Source organism: Falco punctatus, assembly GCF_963210335.1.
Source record: "Falco punctatus genome assembly, chromosome: Z".
Lineage (NCBI taxonomy): Eukaryota > Metazoa > Chordata > Aves > Falconiformes > Falconidae > Falco > Falco punctatus.
In genome coordinates, this window is record NC_137586.1 from 15,076,858 (window position 1) to 15,099,819 (window position 22,962).

The 22,962-nt window shown below is 39.7% G+C and overlaps 1 protein-coding gene across 2 annotated transcripts in view; it reads right to left on the bottom strand.

The window, feature by feature from the left end:
- FYB1 (FYN binding protein 1) overlaps nucleotides 1–22,962 on the bottom strand; it is a 49,777-nt gene that overhangs the window by 12,629 nt on the left and 14,186 nt on the right. For both annotated transcript variants that reach the window (XM_080372164.1, XM_080372165.1), the window contains exons 3-10: nucleotides 14,329–14,509; nucleotides 12,589–12,641; nucleotides 11,520–11,539; nucleotides 10,160–10,206; nucleotides 8,588–8,702; nucleotides 6,208–6,364; nucleotides 3,904–4,042; nucleotides 1,023–1,051 (exon numbers count right to left, since the gene is read on the bottom strand). In XM_080372164.1, the coding sequence (XP_080228290.1) occupies nucleotides 1,023–1,051; nucleotides 3,904–4,042; nucleotides 6,208–6,364; nucleotides 8,588–8,702; nucleotides 10,160–10,206; nucleotides 11,520–11,539; nucleotides 12,589–12,641; nucleotides 14,329–14,509 (741 nt within the window). The remainder of the gene's footprint in view (nucleotides 1–1,022; nucleotides 1,052–3,903; nucleotides 4,043–6,207; nucleotides 6,365–8,587; nucleotides 8,703–10,159; nucleotides 10,207–11,519; nucleotides 11,540–12,588; nucleotides 12,642–14,328; nucleotides 14,510–22,962) is intronic.

Below are 22,962 nucleotides of genomic sequence, written 5' to 3' on the forward strand. Positions count from 1 at the left end.
GTAAACCAACACTGCCTATTTATTAAAACAGTGATTTAGACTTATCCCGGTTGGTAATGCCATCCACAACATTTAAATGTATCACTGCCAATCACAAGAGCACAAATACTAAACCCAAATGCATTTACACTGTATTCAATGAAATTCTAAATAGCCGTTTGGCCCAGTCATTATGGTGACTGATGACTTTGTGTGTGGCTCAAGTAATGATTGAAGATCTCTCACTCTCAGAAAGTGACATCTGGTGTTCATCCACAGAAGCCAGAGTCAAGTGCAATGTAAGCTTCTCATTTTGGTGTCAGTTCTGACCTTTGAGCCCCACCTCCATCAGTGCAGGGTTAGCTCAATTTCCATGTCCAATTCTAGCCACTGGTCAGTGTAATCATTGAAATCTGTACTTAGCTGGCAGCAGCTTCATTCAGCACTGCCAGGGGATGCTTCTGCCATGACTAGTATCTAAACTCTAAGATGAGAAGATGAGCTGTGCTCTTGTGATCAACAGAGAATGCTACATAAATATATGTGCTACCAAAGGGGAAACTGAGTTTGAATACGTGCTCTTGACAGTATGAAATTGCTGCAGTCATACTGGTGATGACTCCAGAGTATCACTGGAACTGAAGTTCCCCTTAACCCTGTCAGCAAAATGCAGCTTTAATTGGTAGTGTTTCAGGCTGTTTCAGGATTTCTCCTGCATAAAACCTCTTGCTGATGTTAATATTTGCCAATTATATCTGTGCTGTTTGTGGGATGATTTACCTTCACACAAAAAAATTTAAAGTTTTGTCATCTTCTGACATGCTTCTGATTCACAGTATCTGAAGACAAAACTTCTACCTCACCCACGTTCCCACAGGTGGAAAGAAAGTTAATTTGGCCACTATACTTCTTTGTTTGTTACCTGTTAGCTAATATTTAGCATGATTATGGATAATTACTGCATTAGGTGGAAGCTGCAGCGGTCTGGATTTGAAGGTAAGCATTACACAGAACTCCCCCCAAAATGTATATGTAGAACTTACTTCCAGCTCCACTTTGGCCACCACTCTGACTGGAAAAAAAAATAAGAGACATTTTAGAGAAAAACAGTCATCCTTTGGAAAAAGAAAACACCATGATTACCCATCACTTCTGTAGTTATTAGTTCTCAACCTTTTGACTTTGACACTTGTCTGTATTGTCAGCTGAGCACTACAAATTCTGCACTGGAAGCTCAGGCACGTGCTTGTGTGTTCCATATGGGCAACAGCTAAATGTGCCAGTTCTTTTTTTTCTCTCTGTTTTCATCACATTCACAGCAATTTTCATACAGTCAAATAGTAGTTGCATTCTCCTAATGCTAATGAAAATGTGTCATCTAATTCCTAAGTGAACTAGCTCTTTGATGAGGAGAGATTAACTTTTAGAAGATTCAGGTGAGGCAAGAAAAAACACTCTTTTTATTTTTCCTTGGAAATAATTAATTCCAAATCAGAAAACAGTATTTTAAAATATGATTCATAGCAACTCAAAAGGGAATAAGAGAGAAATTTATCAATACCATCTTCAGTTAATGTAAAAAAAAGACAATATTTTATAAGTAGAGCTGTGAAACGAAGTCTCTGTTTGCATCAATCAGTGCAGATATTTCAAGCCAATGAAGGCGCATATTTTCATATGAGCAGAACATTCAGTCCTAACAGTAATTGTTAGCGACTGTTAGCAATTTCCAATAAAGTGTCATTTTCAAAGACATGCAAATTGATGTCTACAGTGACAATGATTTACTATATTTAAAATATATTTTATATTCCTGTTGATATCTTTAAGCTAAAGTACAAAATATGATTCAGGATCTTAGGATAATTCATGTTGGAAGGGATCTCAGGAGGTCATGTAGTCAGACTTCATAGGAATAAAAACATAATTTGACTGAACACTAGAGAGTGCATCCACACCCTTTAGATCCATCCCTTATGAAGGGATTTTCCTGAGATGAAATGGTAAAAAAATGAATTTATTGCTCAACTAGCTTTTGTTGAGTGATGATTTAAACCTCTAACAGCATGTTTCTAACATTTCAAGGATTACGTATTAGTCCAGCATTCTAACAGTAATTGAAAAAAGCCTGCCAGGTTCACAGTAACTGAGATTATTTCCAGGTCAGAGCCTTACTTAAACTCACACATCAAAACAAGGTATTTGTTGAACTCTTGTGCCACGAAATCCTGAAATACAACAGTCCTAGTCACTCATTAATTTTGGAATATTTAAAATACTACTGATAATGAGATAATACTATTTGGTCAAGAGGCTTTTTTTAGTATGGCGTTCTTAAAGTAGTTTCAAAACATGTTGTTGTATGTCAGACCTGCCAACAATTCATGCTCATGTACTGAACAGAATGCTATTAATCACTAGAGAAGGTAAAAATGTCAAAATGCCTAAAGGGTTTAATGAATCTGAGCCATTCATCCCTCAAAGTGCCTTGCACTGTTATTTTAGTATGCAACAGTGTGAACATTCTTGTTTGCTTTTGAATTCAATAATTTTTTTAAATTCCTTGCATTATGATGGGTAGTTGTAATGTTTGCCATAATGAAAATGATTGGCCAAAGATACTTCCGCAACAAATTACTAATGCTTAGATGACCTAAACCCTAGAACAACTAAAGCGACTCTCCTGGCTAGCTTACGATGCTGTAAGACCAGTGTGCAGGGAGGGAAACTGGTATTAAGCAACCTGGAAAAATATGAGGTGCAAAACTATATTGGTTGCTTAAAGAATGCTACCCTGAAGGCAGATCTTTCCAAGCGCTGTTTCTGGACTCACTGGGGTGTTCTAGCAGCTGAGGATCAGCTGTACCCAGCAGCCAGCCAGCTGCATTGCCTTTATGCCAGCCAGACATTCAAGTTAAGGTGCTAGGAAGCAGTAAAAGCAAGTGTAATGGTTGAGTGTCTCAAGATGGTTGTCCCACACATTGAAATCCTCTGCACCCATATGCAGAGCTCTTATTTGAACCCTGGGCTAGGTGTTTCTGCACATCAGGACATATAATGAGCACTGGTTTGTTGCATTACATACAGACTTTTATGTGAGGGCAGGTAACAGAGGTACCACCGTCATTTTAGGTCATGTGATAGCCTTGATTCTTGTCACAAGGTCACTAGGATATTTCCATGCCAGCAAGTTTGATACGCTGCTGGAAGATCTATTTGGTGTGAAAAATATGGCACATTGAAACAGAGAGTCTGAAATGTAGCACTGCACCGCAAATACATGTGGGATTGTGCCATAGAGGAGAAACTTCTGATAAAGTCAAAAAAGTATAGCTCATACCGATCTCATGGCATTTTAGAGACCTTATTTTCAGGACTAAACACATTAGGCATGCTCTCTTCTGAAGGGCCATCAGAGTCATGCTTCCACAAGTCCCTCGTGCTTAAAATGCATGAGGTAGTAAGACTCATGAGAGCAATGAGGGTGGTCAGGAGTTTCCCAGTACAGTGAGTGTTCCTGTTGCTTTTAGAGTCTTTTGTTCTTGCTTGTTAGAGAAGGGAGTATATGACTTCAAAAGTCAAAACAAGAAAAGAGAGGGAGAGAAGAGAACTGCACTTCCTGCAGGTGAATTGTAATCCTGCATGTTTTGCATTTGGTTCTCTTTTGGACTGCAATACTTCCAATAGTATGGATTCCTCCTGACCATGAGTGCTTATGGATGCTGAATTCCAGAATCCATTCTTGTTCCTCTGACTACTTCAGTTCAAATAGCTCAGTTATATTTCTTGTATGTATATATATACACATATATATACATGGCTGTTCTTTTGTGAGAAGGGTCTGCTTTATGGCTGTAAAACTTCCCCTGTCTAGGTTGGCTGGGGTGAAACATTGGTTTCTTTTCTTGTGTTCCTGGTACATACCTGCTAATACTGTCCTGCTCTCCAACATCATCATACACTTGGTCATTCTCTGGATGTTTCACAGCAGGTCTGATCTCTGGTTGCTTTCTTTTTAAAGAGTCGTAGTCAATCTCCACCATGGTTGTTTTAATGTATCCATCTAAATGAATGAAACCGTGTAATTAGGCATAGATGGTTTCTAAAGCACATGGTGAAGGGATGAGTTTAACAGAAGTTCAGAATCAATAATCAGATTGTTTTGTATGATCTTTGAAAACGTTCAGAGTCTCACGGCAAGCTGCCTCAGCCCAAGTTTCCATCTGTCTGCATGAATACAAATCTCAGATCTGTCTGCGATCTTGCCCCAAACTCTTCAGCTGCTGTCATGTTAACTTCACCTTTACTTGCTTCTCAGCTACAGCAGAATTTTCTGTGTAGACTCCAGGAATCATGGGGCAAGCTCCCTTTCTCAGCTAACCATGGGACCACTGCAGTGTTGTGACATATTTTAGGGCTGCTCAAGACACAAAGTTTCTGACGGGTCGTTAAGAGGAACACTTTGTGTTGCTTTCACTTCAGGTTGGTAGACATGCTGCAGCTGCATTTTTATCCTCTTGTCCCTGGATCTTCACTAAAAAGATCTGGCTATACCCCAGGGTCCAATGGCTCAGGAGAAACCTGCAGCAGAGCAGCTGGCCTAGGACTGGGAATTCTGCCTCTGCTGAGGGGAATTTTAGACAGGTGTACTGCCTGTATGGAAGAGAGCACAAATGGATTTTATCAAAGGTGAAAAATGCCTGTGCATTTCTTGAAAAATAGAAAATCCCTCACTCTGCTGCTTCTGTGTAAACCCAGTTTTTCATGTGCTTCCCCTCAAATCTGTAACTCATTGACTTTTTTCTTTTATTTAAATGATCAGAACTGATTTTCCTTTGTGAACATTGAAGGCTGCAGCACTGATGAAACAAATTGTGCGGTACTGTTGACACTTGTCAGTAAGAAGTCTTGTACAGCTTGCAGTTTTGCTAAGGCAAGAATTGGTTTATGAAAAGTAAATTAACTAAAGGTAAATTAATTAATTAACCACACATGCTCAAGAAAATACCCTTCTCCCAGCTCTCACAAGATTTGTTTTCCTATGTACAAATTGATCCATGCAAAAAACTTACTTACAAAACTTAAGTGTCACAGAAAAACTGATACTGGAACTTACCTCTTGAGATCATCTTGGCCAATCTCCCTGCCCAAGCAGGATCTGCTAAAGCAGGCTGCCTAGGTCCCATCAGGTTTTGAATATCTCCATAGATGGGGACTCCACCACCCTTTGGGCAACCTGTTCCCTTTCTTGGTCACCCTTACAGAACAAAGTGTTTCCTGATGTTCAGAAAGAACTTCATGTGTTTAGTCTGTGTCTGTTGCCTGTTGCACTGTCACTGGGCACCACTGGAAAGAGCCTGGCGCCCTCTTCTTTGCACCCTTCCATCAGATATTTATGAACAATTACAAGATCCCCTAAGCCTTCCCTTCACCAGGCTGCACAGTCCCAGCCCTCTCAGCATCTCTTTTGATGTGACACACACACTTGAGTTCCTTAGTATCTTTTTACATCCAGTACTACAAAGTGCTCAGCTGGCATTTTCCTGTTCTGCATGTATGAACTCTCTTACCGAACTTATTGTCATTTTTAGTCTCCTTAAAAATCAAGCAAGTGCTTTTAATAATTTTCATTGATTTTAGGGATCAGTCTTTTAATGTCTTTGCTATAACCCAGGAGCCAGATTACCAAGACCTTATCATACTCAGAAATCCACTGATAATACTTATACAATTAGAGAAACATTTTAGATTTTAGACAAAATAAAATCTAGAAATTAGCTAGAAACTTTCCACAGGAATAGGAACAAGACAAACACTTAAAACAGGACCTTATATTTTCTGCTTCTTTTTTTAGGAACATCCATATTATTTTTAATACAAAGACATTAAAAAACGTGACCCTTGTTACTTGCATAGAGCCAAGTTCTGATGCTGTTTAAAGGCTGACATGGAATTACCTCTGAATAGGCCCATGAAGATCCCAGCATATTGTTCCTTAACTCATTTTAGTGCCTGTAGACGTTACATTAAGTTGTAGACATTACATTAAGTTCCTACTATGAATTAAGCCTTGCATGTCAGCTAAGGACAGGAGGGTGAGTTGTGGTAATTATTTACTTTGGTGGCCCGTGACTCCAGCTTGGTAAGGCTACTCCTCGGTGTAATGCTCACGTGTTTGCTGTCACACAGTGAAAACATTCAGGAGCACAGCAAAGAAAGAGAACTCACAACAGCCTTTTATCCTGCCCAGCCACTTTCCTTCTGGGTTGTCTGTGAGGCGAATGACTTCAATCTCATCCCCCTGTTTGACAGTCAGCTCATTCTTCCCTCCCTTGTGGTCAACACAGGCTCGTGCCTGATGAAGGACGTTGATGGGTCCTGTTAACTGTAGAAAAGAAACAACAAAAGAAATCACAGATGTGGAAAAATTGAATTCTTTCCCAAATATTAAAATGAAAGGGAAAGTAACTGTAAAGATAATTATTTGTTTCATTAACATTTAAAATACTCTAGGCAAATAAACAGAAAGATGTAACTACTGTCTTGAATTGCCCAACTGAGATTAATAATCAGGAATGAAAACAATAATCAGCACAGAAGTAGACCAGTTGAAGAAGTGACTGGCAAAATCACAGAAATACAAAGACTAAAACCAAGAGGCTAGCCTATGAAGCCTTTCACAGGTTCACAAAACACACACGTATTTAATTCCACTGGGCAGCTTCATGTAGTTCCAGCAGCATACCTACTGGAATAATGGAATCATAGAATTGTTTAGGTTGGAAAAGACCTTTAAGATCATCAGGTCCAACCATTAAACCTGGCAAGTCCACCACTAAACCATGTCCCTAAGTGCCACAGCTACGTGTCTTTTAAATACCTCCAGGGTTGGTGACTCAACCACTTCCCTGGGCAGCCTGTTCCAGTGCTTCACAACCCTTTCAGGGAAGAAATTTTTCCTCATATCCAAGCTAAACCTCCCCTGGCACAACTTGAGGCTGTTTCCTTGTCCCGTTGCTTGTTACTTGGGAGAAGAGACCGATCCACACCTTGTTACAGCCTCCTTTCAGGTAGTTGTAGAGAGCGATAAGGTCTCTCTGAGCCTCCTTTTCTCCAGACAGAACAACCCCAGTTCCCTCAGTGGCTTCTCAACAGACTTGGCTTCTAGACCCATCACCAGCCCCGTTGCCCATCTCTGGACACACTCCAGCACCTCTACACCCCTGTTGCAGTGGGGGGCCCAAACCCAAACACAGGATTTGAGGTGCGGCCTCACCAGTGCCCAGTGCAGGGGGACAATGACTTCCCTGGTCCTGCTGGCCACGCTGTTTCTGATACAAATCATATTAGCAAAAGTTCATTAACATAAATGTCTACCACATAGTGTTCTGTGTTTATAATCCTACTCTATACATGATCCTACAAGTACTCACAACAGATGATCACATTGTTTACTGGAATTCAGGATTCTCTTTGTGAGATCTTTAGTATATGTTACGAAGAAACGACTTTGGAATTTAGTGCCTGTGGCTTTAAGATATAAATCATCTTGCAGAGGCATGTGGCTGCTGGCAGTTATAGACCAGCTCAGGAATATCTATCCTGTATAGATGGTGAAGAAATGGGAAAGAAAATATGCACCAAAATGTATTTGTTTGCATTTAAGAATGATAACATACTGTAACGGCTGTAAGGCAGCAGTCTGAAAGCATTCTGTGCACTGACTACACTTCACAGGCATGGTCTGAAAAACAGATGGGGCCTGACAAATGCCTGCTGATCCACTATTATCAACTGTTAGTATTTTCCTTTAATGTTTGCTCCTCAGCTCGTGCCAGTCTCCCCACAGCAGACCAAGGCCATGATGTGAGAGAATCACCATGGCTTTACTGTGTACAGAGCGAAGAAAAGGAAAGCAGCCAGCTATGTGCAATGACACTGAGAGGAGCACAGTGGAGCTTTGTGAACAGGCATTAGTTAACAGAAAATGACTGGCAGATTTGTAAACTGTGGTAACATGCTGACAGCCAGCTATACAAAAATGATATAAACCAGGAAGAACTGTCTCATTATTTAGCCCCTAGACTCTGACAATGACTGTAGCTTGCCTGCACGTGCCCTGTTCCCCTCCTTCCCATTCAGGCTCTAAGTTCCTTTAGGTTCCTTTAGACCAGCGCAAGGGCAATGCGTTAAGGGCTGGATACTGTTATGTCTGACTCCAGTGAAGAAAAAGATGCTAAGTATATGGGATCCAATTTCCACTTTTATTAATGACTTCTGATGCTATTCTGGTGACATAAATGCTTTTTAAACAGCAAAGTGAAAGCAAATGTTTTTAAGGCTTTTTTACATAGAACATCAGAAGGGTATTTAACAAAAACTATATAAGCACTGAAAAACCACCTTTGCCCTCAGTACAAAGCCTGAAGCCAAGGGTATGCCAAACATAAAAGGGTGTCTTAAACCTTTATTCAGAATTTAACCAGGTACTTGAACTACCTACCACAACAAATACCTTTGTATCCATCTGAAAAGTGTATTTTGAACTCAATAATGCTAAATAATGCTTCTTACATGTTTTGTCCAGACTACAAAACAAAAAGCTTACTTTGAACTTCTTTCTCATTTCTTGCTCTTTCTTTTCTTTTTCCTTTTGTTCTTTCTTCTCTTGGTTCATTCTTCTCTTTTCTTCCTTCTCCAACTTCTTCTTTTTTCCCATTGATCTGAAAGTAAATTGCCAGGCTTGAATATAACAGTGAAGCAAATCTCACTAAAGCTTTCTTACCCAAGGTTAATAAAAAACTGCATGTGATGGAAAAGGACTTCTGCCAGTGAAAGCACAGCTACAGATTCTAAAACAGATAGAGTAGGCAGCCATTTCCTTTATATTATATGCAACATCCCCTCCTGACGTTCTATGTAAAAAAGCCTTAAAATGCATAATTTAAAGTGTCTGTCCTCAAGCAGACAGTATGACAGAAAAGGTTATCTGGAGGTAAGAGACTGGCTCTACACATGTGTGTCTAGACATCTCTGAGCTTAGTTTAGCAAGCAAGCTTGGAAACCAGTAGTAGTCTAGGTGTTGTGGCACTGGTTGCAGCTGTTGAGTATTTGTCCCAGCCATCGGTGGTTGATGCAGCCAGAACTGAAGCCTGAGCTACTACTGGACTGTGCTTTTAAACCTAATTGCAACCTATTCCAGCAGTCTACACAAATGACACAAATCTTTTGCACTGCATCATAAATGTGGCTATCACACCAGGGCACACTGCCTGCTGTGTTTCATTACTGGATGGTGCTAAGACCTGGGCCGTGGCACGTAATTAGGGCTATAGCTACAGCTCTGCCGTTTGCTGCCAGTGGTTTGGCTGGAAGAACTATACTTTACAAACCCTACGGAACTGATTGAGTGGTGCTGCCTCCTCTTCCTTTTTTGGGTACTTTTCCAAAACTGATATGCTCTAATTATATTAAAGAAAGACTGAATGTGGATCACTTGTTCTGGTTATGTATTTATAAAATTATCTGTTTTCAAAGGGAATTAAACAATAACTTTTTGCTGAAAGTCATTCTACATCTGAAAAAAAAGTGTTTTTGTGTAGGAACTTTAGAGTGTTATTCCAAGAGAATTAGAGTTTTCTTTGGCTAACGTCATACAGTGAATCCCATACATTTAGATGTTAGCGAGCAAAAGACTCCTCAACACAAAGGGCTAAATGGCAGAAGAATAAGCTCATATTCTGACTCTGTAGCTTAACTTGGGGATTCCAGCCATGAGAACTGTAAATTCAGCCTCATTTATCTAGAAAGCAAGAAAAACAGCTACAACAAAGGATCTGTCTGGGACCATACAGTACCTAGTTCCTAATCTAAGGAAAAACCTCCTTAGGCTATAATTCAGTGATTCAGGCATGGTCCTTAGATCAGAAATCAGACTTCGGTTATCTCAGTCATAGTAACCACATGATTTTATTGCAGGAGTTCTTCCAGCCCAGGGCATAGCAGGTCTATGTAGGAAAGAACCTGTGAGCAATGAAACTTTCTTTAGGTGAAATTAATGAACACGGTAATGCCTGGCAGGGACTGCAGTGAAATCATGCTTTTGTGCCAGATGAAGTATCATGGTTATCAAGCTTGTCGTAGTTAAGATACAATAGCTTATAGAGCTTAAAATTATTACCTGATATCATTTATGTCTTCATACATCTCTCCACCACTTTCTTGGCCCTGTAAGAAAAAGTCAATTTTCAATGGCCTAGATGTATTTGGAAAGACATGGAGAAACTGAACCTGCTATGTAAGCTTTACAAAAACTATCAAAAAATATTTACAGCAACATGTAAATACAAATTAATTTCATCTTCTCAAACCAAGTTACTAAATTATTCAAATCCACTAGTCTTTTTTTCTGACTGTTTTTATGATACCACAACTATAAAGTCCTGGATTATTACTACACTAGCTCATTGCTTTATCAAAAGTGGAGGTTTTAATTGCAATATTAGTCCTGGAAAGCCTTTATCTGTGTTGATGATTGCACTGCCATAGTTAGCATTAGTTAAACTGGAATGTTAGTGTTATCCCAAAGCTGGGTTCTTTGAGGTGTGCAAGAGTGGACCAGGCACACGCAGAGTAGAGATACTTGTTCATTGTAAGCCTGCAGAAATGGGTGCTAGGTGATAAATCCACAGAGCTAGCACACCTCTTAACACATGGTAAAATGTTTTACACACTTTGAACAAATGTTTATGATTATGTTTAGTCACACATAATTTTAATTGTTTTTCATGAGCCTCGACTCCATTTAAAGGTACAGCATTCTTGTTTTTCACTGTGCGTGTTCTGTGGGGAGAGGGCTCTATTAGCAAGGGTCTTTCTTTGCTCGAGGGTGGATCTTTTAGTATGCTACTTAGGACAGTGCATGCGTAGTTCAAGTAATTTTCTGTTTGGTCTCATTAACCATTTGAGTCTCCTTGAGCTTGTCTTGTCATGTCCCAGCTTGGCATATTTATGGTGTCTGTTCCTTCTCCCAAAGCGACGTTTTGTTAATTGTTTGTAACATCCTCTGTTTTCCAAATTCTTTCTTGTTTTTCATTATAGATTTTTGCATATTTCTTGTATCACTAGGGATCTAAATGGGACTCAGATTAGGGTCCCAGAGACTATTTTTGGTTCTAGTACAGCCAGGTACTTAAAGACACCAATACAACGCTGTGCTTAACCGGAACAAGTGGTTTATTAGCAGAAGAGAACAGGGCCTTTGTTTCTGGAAAATTTCAGTGAAATGAAATAACAGTGGAAATAGAAGGGGTGGCTTTCCTTTTTGTAAAATCAATTTTTGGTGTCTAGCCAGCTTTTATCGTTAGTTCCAGTTTGCTCTGCTTACCCGTATTTATTTCTGTCCTTCACAGTACATGCTTCTACAATTTACTGCCAATATATGGCATTAATTCTGAAATTAATTTTCTAATGCATTGAAAGGATTTTACTAATTGTGTAAGTCTAGTAAGGCTAGGTTTATCATGGAGGATAACACTTACCCCCTCTGTGTTTCTGTGACCTATTTGACAAAAAATAAAAACAAGGTATTTATTTTTTGCTGTACAGAAAACAGTTCATTCTAGCATTAACTATATAAAAACTGGCACTAATACCAGTGATATTAAATAGAAATATGTGCAGGTTCCTGTCTTTTAATGAAAATCAGAGTTTTTCCAGGTTGCTTTTGTAGTACACTGTAAACTAGAAATATCTAAATAATAGCATATTTCACCATGCAAACTCACTTATGCTATTTGTTTACAAAAATGCATATTCATGTATGAAAAAAATTGTTAACAACCTAATAAATCCAAACAGACCTCAGAGAACTTGCTTGCCCCAGCCCAACAGCTGAATAAGGAGGCCAAAGACTCTTTGCTAAGCCAGCTTCTACCCTGGACTGCAGGAGAAGAAAACCCCTGAATCTTCTGTTTCATCCTTACTCTGCAGGTAGTTGCGTAAGAAAAGAGCTTGGGCTCATTTCAGCTCGACAGCTCACATTGCTGTATGGCAGGAATGGCTAGCACACTAAATGATGCACACTGTGCCTGGCACAGGCCAGGTCCTCTGGAGGAGAGATCAGAAGGCAGACTGAAATTCTTTGTGTCACAATCTGCTTCGCTGTCTGCTCCTGGTACAACATAGCGGCTCACTGCCTCTTACGGAAGGCAGACCACAAAGCGACATTAGAAGCACAGTCAACAAATTATTTTTTTTTACCAAGTATAAAACAACACTTCCTTCAGCAGAGCACACAGCTTCAACTCTGAAACAGCAGCATTCATTTTGGTTTGGATTTGAAAATCTGGTAATGTACAGTTCCAGCATATTTGTAACAAAAAAAGGTGGGGAGAGGGGACATAACTTAAAGCAGTTCCAGAGAGTCTGTCATATTGATTATAGAATAGTTAGTGTTATGAGACTACCATCTTCACCCATAAAACTGCAGAACCAGCACAATTATTTATACAGGTCACTCATGAATACAATATGCTTTTGCTTATCTTACAAATACAATATGCTTACAGCTTCTTACAGCTGCCATTAATTAAAATGTATGCCTCTTACCCTGTGAAACAAATTCAACATCATCGTAATTTTCCTCATTGTCTGGAATACTTCTGTAAATATGAAAAAGAAGACATGTGAAACCTGTGAAGGTGGTTGTGTGATTGTATTTTCATTCACAATTGTTCTGGTGCTCTTTTCAGCTATCTTACACAATGGCTGGACAGTATTAGTGGGTCAGTATAAGTAGGCTGAGCCTACTTAAATACCCACGAGATTCCCTAAAATGTTCTTCTTGACTGCAACTCAGTTTTTCAGATAGGGACACCTTGATTGTGAGTGTAAAAGGAGAAAATGAGCCAAAGGAGCTCAGATACCATGGATATGAGTGTGGTATGAAAAATATAACAGGCAGATGGGTTGACTGAATGAAAAGAGTTTGTTGGGCTGTTTAACCATCACTGCAGGTGCAGGCTTCTGGCACAATGCACAAGCAGAATGCCAGACTCTTGCTCAATGTTAATACAGCTCTTAGACTTGCTCCTCAACTTGTAGGGCTTGAAGTCTAAACAAGGGATGACAGAAACAGTGGTACAAGGTTAGGCCAGGTAAAAGGTCTCTATTGTTGTCAGATTTAAAAGTGCAGTCGAACTGAGAGAAGCAAGAATTTGAGAATGTAATAATAACACCAGGGACTTTTAACTTTGTAATAACTTCCGCCTGAAGGAAAACTAGGGCTGACAGCCATTGCCAAAGAAGTGTAACCAAAGGAAGGACTTGAAAGCAGAATGTCATGTTTTAAAGTTGGCTTGATAGAGAAAGCACCGGGACGGGGTGAAAGAAAAGGCGTCAGCACCCAGGTGACACATTTGCAGCAGAGCGGGGGGTGCCGGGGGCACGCAGGGGCAGGACACCGAGGGACAGCCCGGGGTGCATCTCGCAGGCCCCTGAAGGCGGGGGACACGCCCGGCTCCCCCAGCGCCGGCAGGAGGGCGCCCAGCACAGCTTGTGCCGGCGCTGCGGCCGCCGAGGGGCAGCGGCCCCCGCACCCCCCGCGCCGCTCCCGCAGCCCCAGCGCAGCGGCGGGGCCAGGCTGCGGCGGCGCCACCGCACTGCGGCGCAGCGTGAGCGCTGACTCCCCGCGCCGTGCCCGGTGTAGTCTCCCTGCCCGCCGCTTGCTGGCCGGAGAGCAGCCCGCTGATCGGCCTCGGCCGTTTCCCGGTGGGTTTTGTCGCCGGACCGAAGCGCTGGGGACGCCTCTCCGCTCCGTTCCCCTGCCGCCCGCAGCGCCGTGCGGAATTGCGAACTGCGGAGAGCAGCCCCGTGTGCGGCGCAGGCTTCGCGGCGTCACCGCACCGCGCCGCAGCGCCCGCGGCTGCTCCGCAACCGCCAAGCTGCTTCCCGGGGTACCGGCCCATGGACCTGGCCCTCCTGGCCAATAGTGTATGAAGTCTTTGCACCATTCTGGAGTCAAAAATAAAACAAAACACCCCCAACGAAACCCCAAAAAAACAAAGCAGCGGGGTGCTTGCTCCCTCCTCCCTCCCCTTACCAACAGGGCAGAGAAGAGTGTTGCTATAGATAAGACAATTTAGGGAAACAACTGAACAGATGTAGGGTTCAAGCTAACAAAACCTAATTCCAAACAAGCCAGGGACAGCGTAGGATAAGGGAAGTGGTATGGGACCCCAGTCCCCCAGAAACATGGGACACCTGCAGCCATCAACTGTTGCTGCATGAGCAAAGTGATAAGCAGGAAGAGGTGAGAAAATGAAGACTTTGGGGGTTATGACTGCTTACTTTGTTTCAGAGCCGGTCTTGATGTTTCTGGGAGGCAGGCTGGGAGCTGCTGGGGCCTGCAGGGATGGGTGGGAGGCTGGTGGAGGAAATAACGACTGCATAGCTGTGTGTGGTGGAGGTACAGGTAGGGAGAGTGCTGCTGAGGAAGGTGCTATCTGTTTCAAACCTTCATTTTTAGGGCCTGAAAAAAAGCAGAGCAGACCAAATTTATCAAACAAACAGCGGAGGAAGAAATCTCACTGTATACATGAAGCATTAGGATAGAACATCAGTACTGCACATACCCCAAAGCAAATACATTTTGTTGAACCTGCTTCTTAGATATATTTGGTGCCTCACCTTAACAGAGTAGAGAGGGCTCTGCCTAGAAGAATGTACTGTCTATAGAAGGCCCTGAATATGTCTTTGCCAAGACATGAACAAGACACAAACCCAACAGCTCACAAAGTATATAAGCTCCTGTGCTTTAAAACTAAATTATCATTTAATTCTACAATTTTCTTGAAAAGACCAGCAGCAGAATTTCACATAAACACTGATACAGTCTTGCTGGAGTTTTCCTTGCTCAGAGACAGAGTTTCAAGTGAAGACATGAAAGACAGAAAGGTATTTTGGCATTCAGTGGTGTGCAGGTCTCTCTACACCTTCAAATACATTTGTAATGTAAGTTGTAAAAGGCTCGACTTAAATTTCTATCAAGCCCATACTAGAAAAGTGGCAGTTTGAGAAGATGCACAGAAGCTACACCTTCAGCAAACAGGTGCAGCCTCAAAAAAAAAAAAAAGAAAAAAAAAAAAAAAAGATGATGCAGTGCTCCAGAGGTAGAAGACATAATTACATGAGTGAGCTGGTATACATCTGTGCTGCACTGAATGCACGCTTCATGTACAAACCACAACCAAACCATAGTAACCATTTCTTTGAGCACTCACATTGAGAGAAGCTACTCAACACTACCAAATGAAATCACTGCTTTGATGCCTTCATGTTAAACCTAGAATTTTGTTTCAAGTATCATGAGTGGGTTAAAAGCTACCCAGAAGGAGTTGCCCCAAGGTATATGTCCAACAAAATCTAAGGAAGAGGAGAGCAGAAGGAAAAAAAGCAAATCCACAGTTCAGTAAAAACAAATTACAATTGAAAAGAAACCCCTTGCCTTCTGGAGATTTTCTTCAAGTTCGCATTTGTATAGTGGAGATTGACATCTCCTGTCACTTGGAAATCAAAGCAAAATTACCAAATCTTAGCAGTTGTTTTGCTTACTAACAAAGAACTCAAAAATTTATGGATAAATTTGGGTTCCTGGCTTCTTTAAGCACCATGTCAACATATTTGTCAACAATAATAGTGCATTTGAAACCTGTTGAGTTTTTTCATTACTTAAGCAGCAAAGTACTAAAGTCCTGACACTGCTAATTACACAAGTGAATTCTTTGGTGTTTTGCTAATAATCCTTTCACTTAGTACTGAGGAGGCTACTGCAGTATTAAAGTGTGCCGCCTGGAGAGAGCCCAAAGGGGAAGAGTGAGAATGATTAGAGGTCTAGAAAACATGAATTCCTGGGTTTATTTAAAAAATGGTGGTTGTTTAGTGAAATATGGTAAAACTGAGTGAGAACAAAATTAATACTGAAGTCTTTTGCAAAGAAGAAAAGGATAAATTATTTTTCCTATTTTTTTCCCCTTCAATTCCATAGTGGAATTAAGCAAGAAGTAATGTGTTTAAAGGCCAGCAGCTTTTTTTAGGAGGCACTTTCTAATAGTGAACTTGGAAATTTCATGGCTTGATGTCCTTGTTGAAGAAATAGGATAAACTTATGGCACAAGTACGTTCTAGTTCTTACCCTACACATAGGGATGGACCCACCAACTTCTTTATGTCCCTTTCAATTCAGTGATTACATCCTGTTTGTTGTCCTACATTTTGCAAGACATCCCATTTAAAATACTTGTCCCTATATTGAGCCCAACAGCTAGAGGTCTACTAAAATATCATTTTGGCTAAAACTTGAAAGGTGTCCTACCTGTTTGAAGATAAGAGAAGGAAAGTATCACTACAGAGTTTGTTTGGTTAAGTTCACTCATTGTTAAAATCTGCATCTTACTGTTTTCTAAGTTCATCAGTCTTGAGGTTCCATTACTTTTATTTCTACCTTTGTTTACTAGACCAAAAACCTTTTTATAAACAGTTTTCTACCCATAAGGCACTGATATCACTGACTTAACCAGTATCTCAGATTTCTTTTTGATTAATTTAAAGACCCAACCTTTTTAATTTTGGCTCATCTCAAGGCATTATTTTTCCATCCAGCAATTATTTTGTAGCTATTTCTGTTATCTCTCCAGCTTTTCCAGGATTGTAAAAAATCTGTTACTGGAATTCCCCAGAGCATGCGCTTGTCTGCCACATGCAATTACAAGTCATTCTTCATTTGGCCATATCTCTAATGATTGCTTTCAGGGATTTTCAGTATTTTCTCCAATTGTCATCCCTCCTCCTATTTTCAAAGTGCAGACATTTGATTATCAAACTAAGGACCATTAGTAAAAAGCTTCTAATCAAAAGCTTTGTATCTATATGAAGATTCCTTAAGGGTAAAACCTCAAGAAGTTAGAGTTACAAGATGACAATCATTATGCATTAGACTTCTCTGTCACATCATTGTCCTTACTGAATTGTAAAGTTTTTTGTTATCTAGATTTTCCCCCAAGGCGTTACACCACCACCTTCTCCAAGTATGGTTTACTATTTTTTAATTCTGCATGTATATTTGCATTTTGAGTAAAGACAAACTTTGTTTAAATGAGCCAAGACTATACATGGTAGTGCTCTTGTTGTATCTGAGTCTCTGAGGACTGTGTGTTTGCATTTAACTCTTCACAGTCTTTATTCATCCACAGACTTCATCAATTATAATCTCTTGCTACTCTAAATCCCCTACAAAGACGAGTAGCACCGACAATCTAAGCATGTCTCTGCAGCTGAATTCTTCTAAGCAGAATCTAACCAAAGAAAGAAGCCAGAAAGATTTTTTTCATGTTATTTATTATACCCTCAAATTTTTGTGCTTTAGCAAGGAATCCTATATTGTTTTTTCCCGTGGTTATGTTTATGTTGTCCTAATAGTGTTGTATACATTCACAATGTGCATACATGCATTATATCATCATACAGAATTACTTCATTGTGATTAGTTTGTAGGACTAAAGTAAAAATTCTGCCCAAGTCTCTGTGCGTAATACTTCTTTCATCTGATGCCTCTTGAAAGCCAAATCCAGGCAACAGGAAAGAGAGCCAGGAAAGGATACCATGTGCATTTTAGCTTAAGTGCTTATTTTAAAATATAAGGCCTAAACAACATGTCCCTCTAAATCTATGTACATTGCTGGAATCTAACAATAACTAAATGATCATCATATTAATGGAAACAGTGTTTTTAAATTTTTTTTCTGACTACTAGAACTGACTTTTCCTTGCTTTTAGTTGTAATTACCTACACTTATGACTGAGACTGATGTGAGTGTAAAATGCTTTGATTCAAATACTGAAAATGATGGTATGAGTTAGGTAGGAAGTGGGTATACAGTATGAAGAAGCTGTTATCACCAGGCCAGTGGAGCCAAAGCTGTCACAATGTCTCAGCAGTGTTTTGTTTCCTATTTTAATGGAGCATTTAATTTTGATTCTAATTTCATCTTTTTGTGTCTCTGAGACTGTTGGTACTCTGAGGACATGGAAAGGGTTTGTGCAGCTAGTGGAACTGAAGTCACCTCTGGACACTCAGAACAAGAAATCAAATTGAAACTACATTGTGGCTTGCACATGAGCCCAAAGCACTCTCATCACAGGAAACAGTGTTAAGGACCATCACTGTGTGGTAACTTTGACCTCTAACACCTCTGTTTCCAATAGCCTCCTCTTTCTTCTTGGGATTCTCAGCTTTGTTACATGCTGTGCTACACTGAAGAAACAGATGCAGAAACTGAAGCTCTTCACAGAGAAATGAAAGAACAAATAAAAAGGAATGAGTTCCTCAAAACCTCTGCAGCTGTATAGCGGCCAAGAGAATCTTGCCATAGAAGGTACCAAATATCCCATTACACTGTTGCTTGTGGTATCCAACTTCTTTAATCATGCCCAGAGCTTCAGCACTTGCAGCAGAACTGTGCATGGAACAGTGAAAACACTTTGTTTGTGTTCTTGGGAAACCTTCTCAAACAACTTCCATACAGGCAGTGACCTACCTTCTTGGAGAATATTAATTTATCAGGAAGTTCAACACACTGAAGTTGTCTTGATGTAAAACTTGTGACTCTGACCCTTGCCATTCCTGTCTTGTGAAAGGGAAATACTGATACCTCTTTGGTAGCTAACATAACATAAAGAGAAAGATTCCATCTTCCCTTCATGTCCAGGTATTCTGTGTTCAACAACCTCTGGAGAAATCAACCTGCATATAAAAGTACTCTATAATTTCCATGCCTCTCCTGTGTGCACTCAAAAAGAAACTACTAAAAACCTGAAAATAAGTTCCCCTTTTTGGAACCCATGTACTCTCTGTAGTCAAAAGCAAGTTTCAGGGCAGGATAAGGAAAAGACATCCAATTCTCACTTTGTTAAAATCTTCAGTGCTGTCCTGAGATACTAAATTACTCTGTCCTGAGCTGCTAATACCAAAATATGTGGCAAATCAAAGGGAAATCTCAGCAGTGCCTAGAGTCCTTGCTGGAGTAACATATGCAACAAACAGTAGTTGGTGGCATAGGAGTCTTAGGCAAACCAATATTTTGGCCATGGCCAGTTCTCCCCAGTCCTTTTCAAAATCATAAAATAGATTGGACTCATGTGCAAGGGTGATATGGGCCCCAGTACTGACAAAGCTTAAATGACATGTCTCCATTTATTCCCTCCCTAAATACCAGGATGTTCCACTGCTTGGATGAGAGACTGGCACAAAGATGAAGCACAGTATCTAATTAGCAACCTCAGCAGAACAGGAGCAGTCAAAGAAAGAAAAAACATTTTTAACACTCACACCTGCAGTTCAACATCCATTGGCTGAAGACACTAACACTGGTGATCAATTCACCACTAGAATGCAATAGAATGGGATTACTTGGCACAAAGATTTTAACTGGAAACAATGACAGATCTCCCTTGAAGTAAGGAACTATCCCATCCTGGCAGAGGGTGGTCTGGCTTCAGCTGTTCATATTTTTCTCACTCTTTGGCTGGATTGCAGCAATAATGTATATCTGTTCTCAAAGCCAGTAATAGTGCTCAAAAAAATCCAAATTAGCTCAGAACAGCTATATTACATCTTATGAGCAACAGACTCTCTTGCAAGTCCATCAGTCTGGCCTCTAGTTTCTACACAGTCCAGACTTAGCTGAAAAAGCTTAACTCTTGATTATGTTCAAGGTATCAGACTGTAGCATCTAAGCTATCTATTGCCTCAACCCAGAAATTTCTAGTCCAAGACTGCATACTAAACAAAACTGGAACTGAATAGCAAGGCATATCACACTACCTTCCATTTCAAGACTGGTCTGATTGTACCTACTTGACCATAAACATACAGCAGTAGACATATGTGAGAAAATCCCTTCCATAACAAGGGAGTCTCTCGCACACAAAGGGAAAAGTGTTTCTTCACTGCATATCCTAAAAAGCAGACAACCCCTCTCTTTCTCTGGCCTAGTGTATGGTCTTTGGCAAGACCTTATTCCCTTTGACCCCTGGTGCAGGGAGCTGTTGACTCCTGTTTTTATGAATGTAAAGAAAACCTGGCAATGATCAGGTACTGCAAGGAAACATTTTGCAGGCAAAAAATGCCTGGAACTTTAAATTTGCTAATGAATTTATTTAGTTTTTACAAAAAAAGACTTCAGGATTTTTCAAGCAGTTACACAGTCAAAAGTTTTGTATTTTAAAGTGGCATCCTTTCATAAAACAAAATACTTCTGAGCTACCCTGCAAATGCAACATTGGCTTTCAGTTTTATTGTGGAACACTTCACCATTTCTGCATGCGAGATCTGGGAGCTTTCTGGGTTTTACAGAGGGTTTGCTAAGAATGTGCAACAACACCTGCAGGAGCTGATCACCCACTTCCTACTTTATTCATAATGTGCAGAGAGCTGTGCTCTGCTCCCTAACCCACACACTCGTTCAGATACAAGCCATAGTTTCAGGTTTCGCAATTATGCTGCTCTGGAGCTGCCCAAAGCAAGCAGGTAAACCTACATCACCGAAGCTCAGTGCTTTTGGTGATGCTGTTGACAGACATACCATACCAACAGAGGCACGGAGATTGCTGGGGACACTGCTCACACCTTGAAAACGAAGGCCACTGAAAGTTTTTGATTATTGCCCTCCCTGAGTCCAGCACTTTAAGAAATCCCTGGGTACAATCTTCTCTTAATTTTCTTTTTTTTTTATTGTCCTTATCTCTCCTGATTCTACTCCCAGTTAGATGGTAAAGCTGCTTTTTGAGCTTTGTACAAATGAAATCACCTCCAAAACCAGGAGTAATTTTTGAGGAAGGGAAAGGGGAACTTTTTAAGACTACTTTGCTGATTGTTGCTCATACATCATGAAAAACATGATTGAAGCAGATGGAGAATTTGTCTTTTTTTAAGCAGAACTTATCATTGATCTCAACTGGGAAATCTTGTTTCTAGAGCAGAGGCACAGACTGCCTCAAGGGTATTTCACATCACATTTAACACCTATTCAATGCCTTGTATTCTTAAAATGACATAGAGAAAAATAGTAAGTCCTAGACCACATACTTGGTAGTGGGTTTTCACCATTCTATGTGAGAATGTAGGGACAAGCAGATGAAGTATGAGCAACACCTGAAAGTGAGCATCTAAATCTACATTTAAGGTTAACAGCTGAAAAATACTAAGCATGCACATAATCTTATTCCCAAAAGAAAACCCACAGGTTTCATCCAAAGTACTTCAGTATGTAGAAGCTTGCAGGTTTGAGCTTCATGATGACTAAATCTAAAGTTAGACTTCAGAACACTTCATCTGGGCAGCGCTGACTGGCATAAGGAAAGTGATTTCAAACTACAGATGTATAATTATTTGCAGAAGCCTATCCTTATCTACAGGGGAATACAAAAATTAATTCCAAATTGAACTATAGGTGAAACTTCTCATTATCTGATAGAAAGCTTTAATGATTGCTTTTTTTCTTAATTAGAAGTATTTATAAACCTGAGCCAGTTAATTTTATATTGCATGGTATCATTTCATAGGCAAGAAAAAAGAACAGCAATCTGAAGTATTCAGAGATGGAGGACATGTAAGATAGCAATAATTTAAAATAAATCTTTGATAAATCATTTATATTTGAAAGGAAAGGCAAATGAAAATGCATACCATGATGCGAAGGCAAGCAAAAAAATATGTACTGAAAGAAATGTACTTAAAATGCGACTATTTATTTCCCAAACCAACAAATTACTGAAGGGTTTGATAATTTCATAAACCCATGATGAAAAATAATTATGTCATACATAGCATGAAATTCTAGTTAAAAATTAATCATAGGAGTATAAACGCTGATATATAAAACATCAGTTGCATAAAAAATTCCCATGTGACTAAGTCTTGCATTGAAATAGTGGAGGTTTGCACATTTTTTCTTCAGGATCTGCAAACAAGGAACATCATTGTTCCAAATGCACACATTTTAGGAGGGTCGTCTGATGAACACAGAAATGTTCGTTAATAAAATTAACCTTTTAGGATAAAATTACTTTTTAGTATACATTTTCAAAAGCTTCCTGACATCTTTACTAAGAAATGCTTAATATTTTGGTTTTCTCTATTAATGTTGAATTTTTACTTTAGTATTTAATAGTTAAAATCAAAGCTTTCAGGAATGACTGGCTGTTTCCTGTGATGAACTATTTGGATGACTAACTTAATTAACTTATTAACTTGTGCATTGTTACCCATGTAATGCAACCAAATGATGAAGATGCATTAAAAGTGTTCCTTCCTGTGAACCAAAATATGTCTAGGAAATGAAAAGATGGAAATACTTGCTCCAGTGTTGTATATATTGTCTCAAATTGAAACATTATCCATGCTGCATAGGTAGGTTTTAAATCTGTGAGCCACTAAGAAAATATTACTTATATCATACAGAGAAATTAAGACTTCCCAGCTAAAATAGAAATTTCAGTATGTGTCAAACTTCATATATATGAGAAGCATAGGCCAGACTTTCTTGTAATTATCAGTAAACAGACTACAAAGCATTTTTTTTTGAGCTAGTGAAACACGAAACCTTTAGGGTTTAAAATGCGTTCTCCGACAATGGTACCAGCAATGTGTCCAGAACTTCATCACCACAATATTTTTGCATATATGGGAAATATTTTTTTTTCACCTTTACCATAAAGCTATCTATAAAATAATGTGATATGCTGTCTACAATTCATTGCTACAATTATTTGCAAAGTAGATTTTCAGCAAAATTTATATCAACTTAAAGAATGGGAAAGTTTCAGCCAGTTCATATCATTCTTACTGACCTATAAATTAAAATTATTGATATACTTTATATTGACATTTGGATATGGATAGGTTTCAGAATAGTTTCAGCTTTGGTA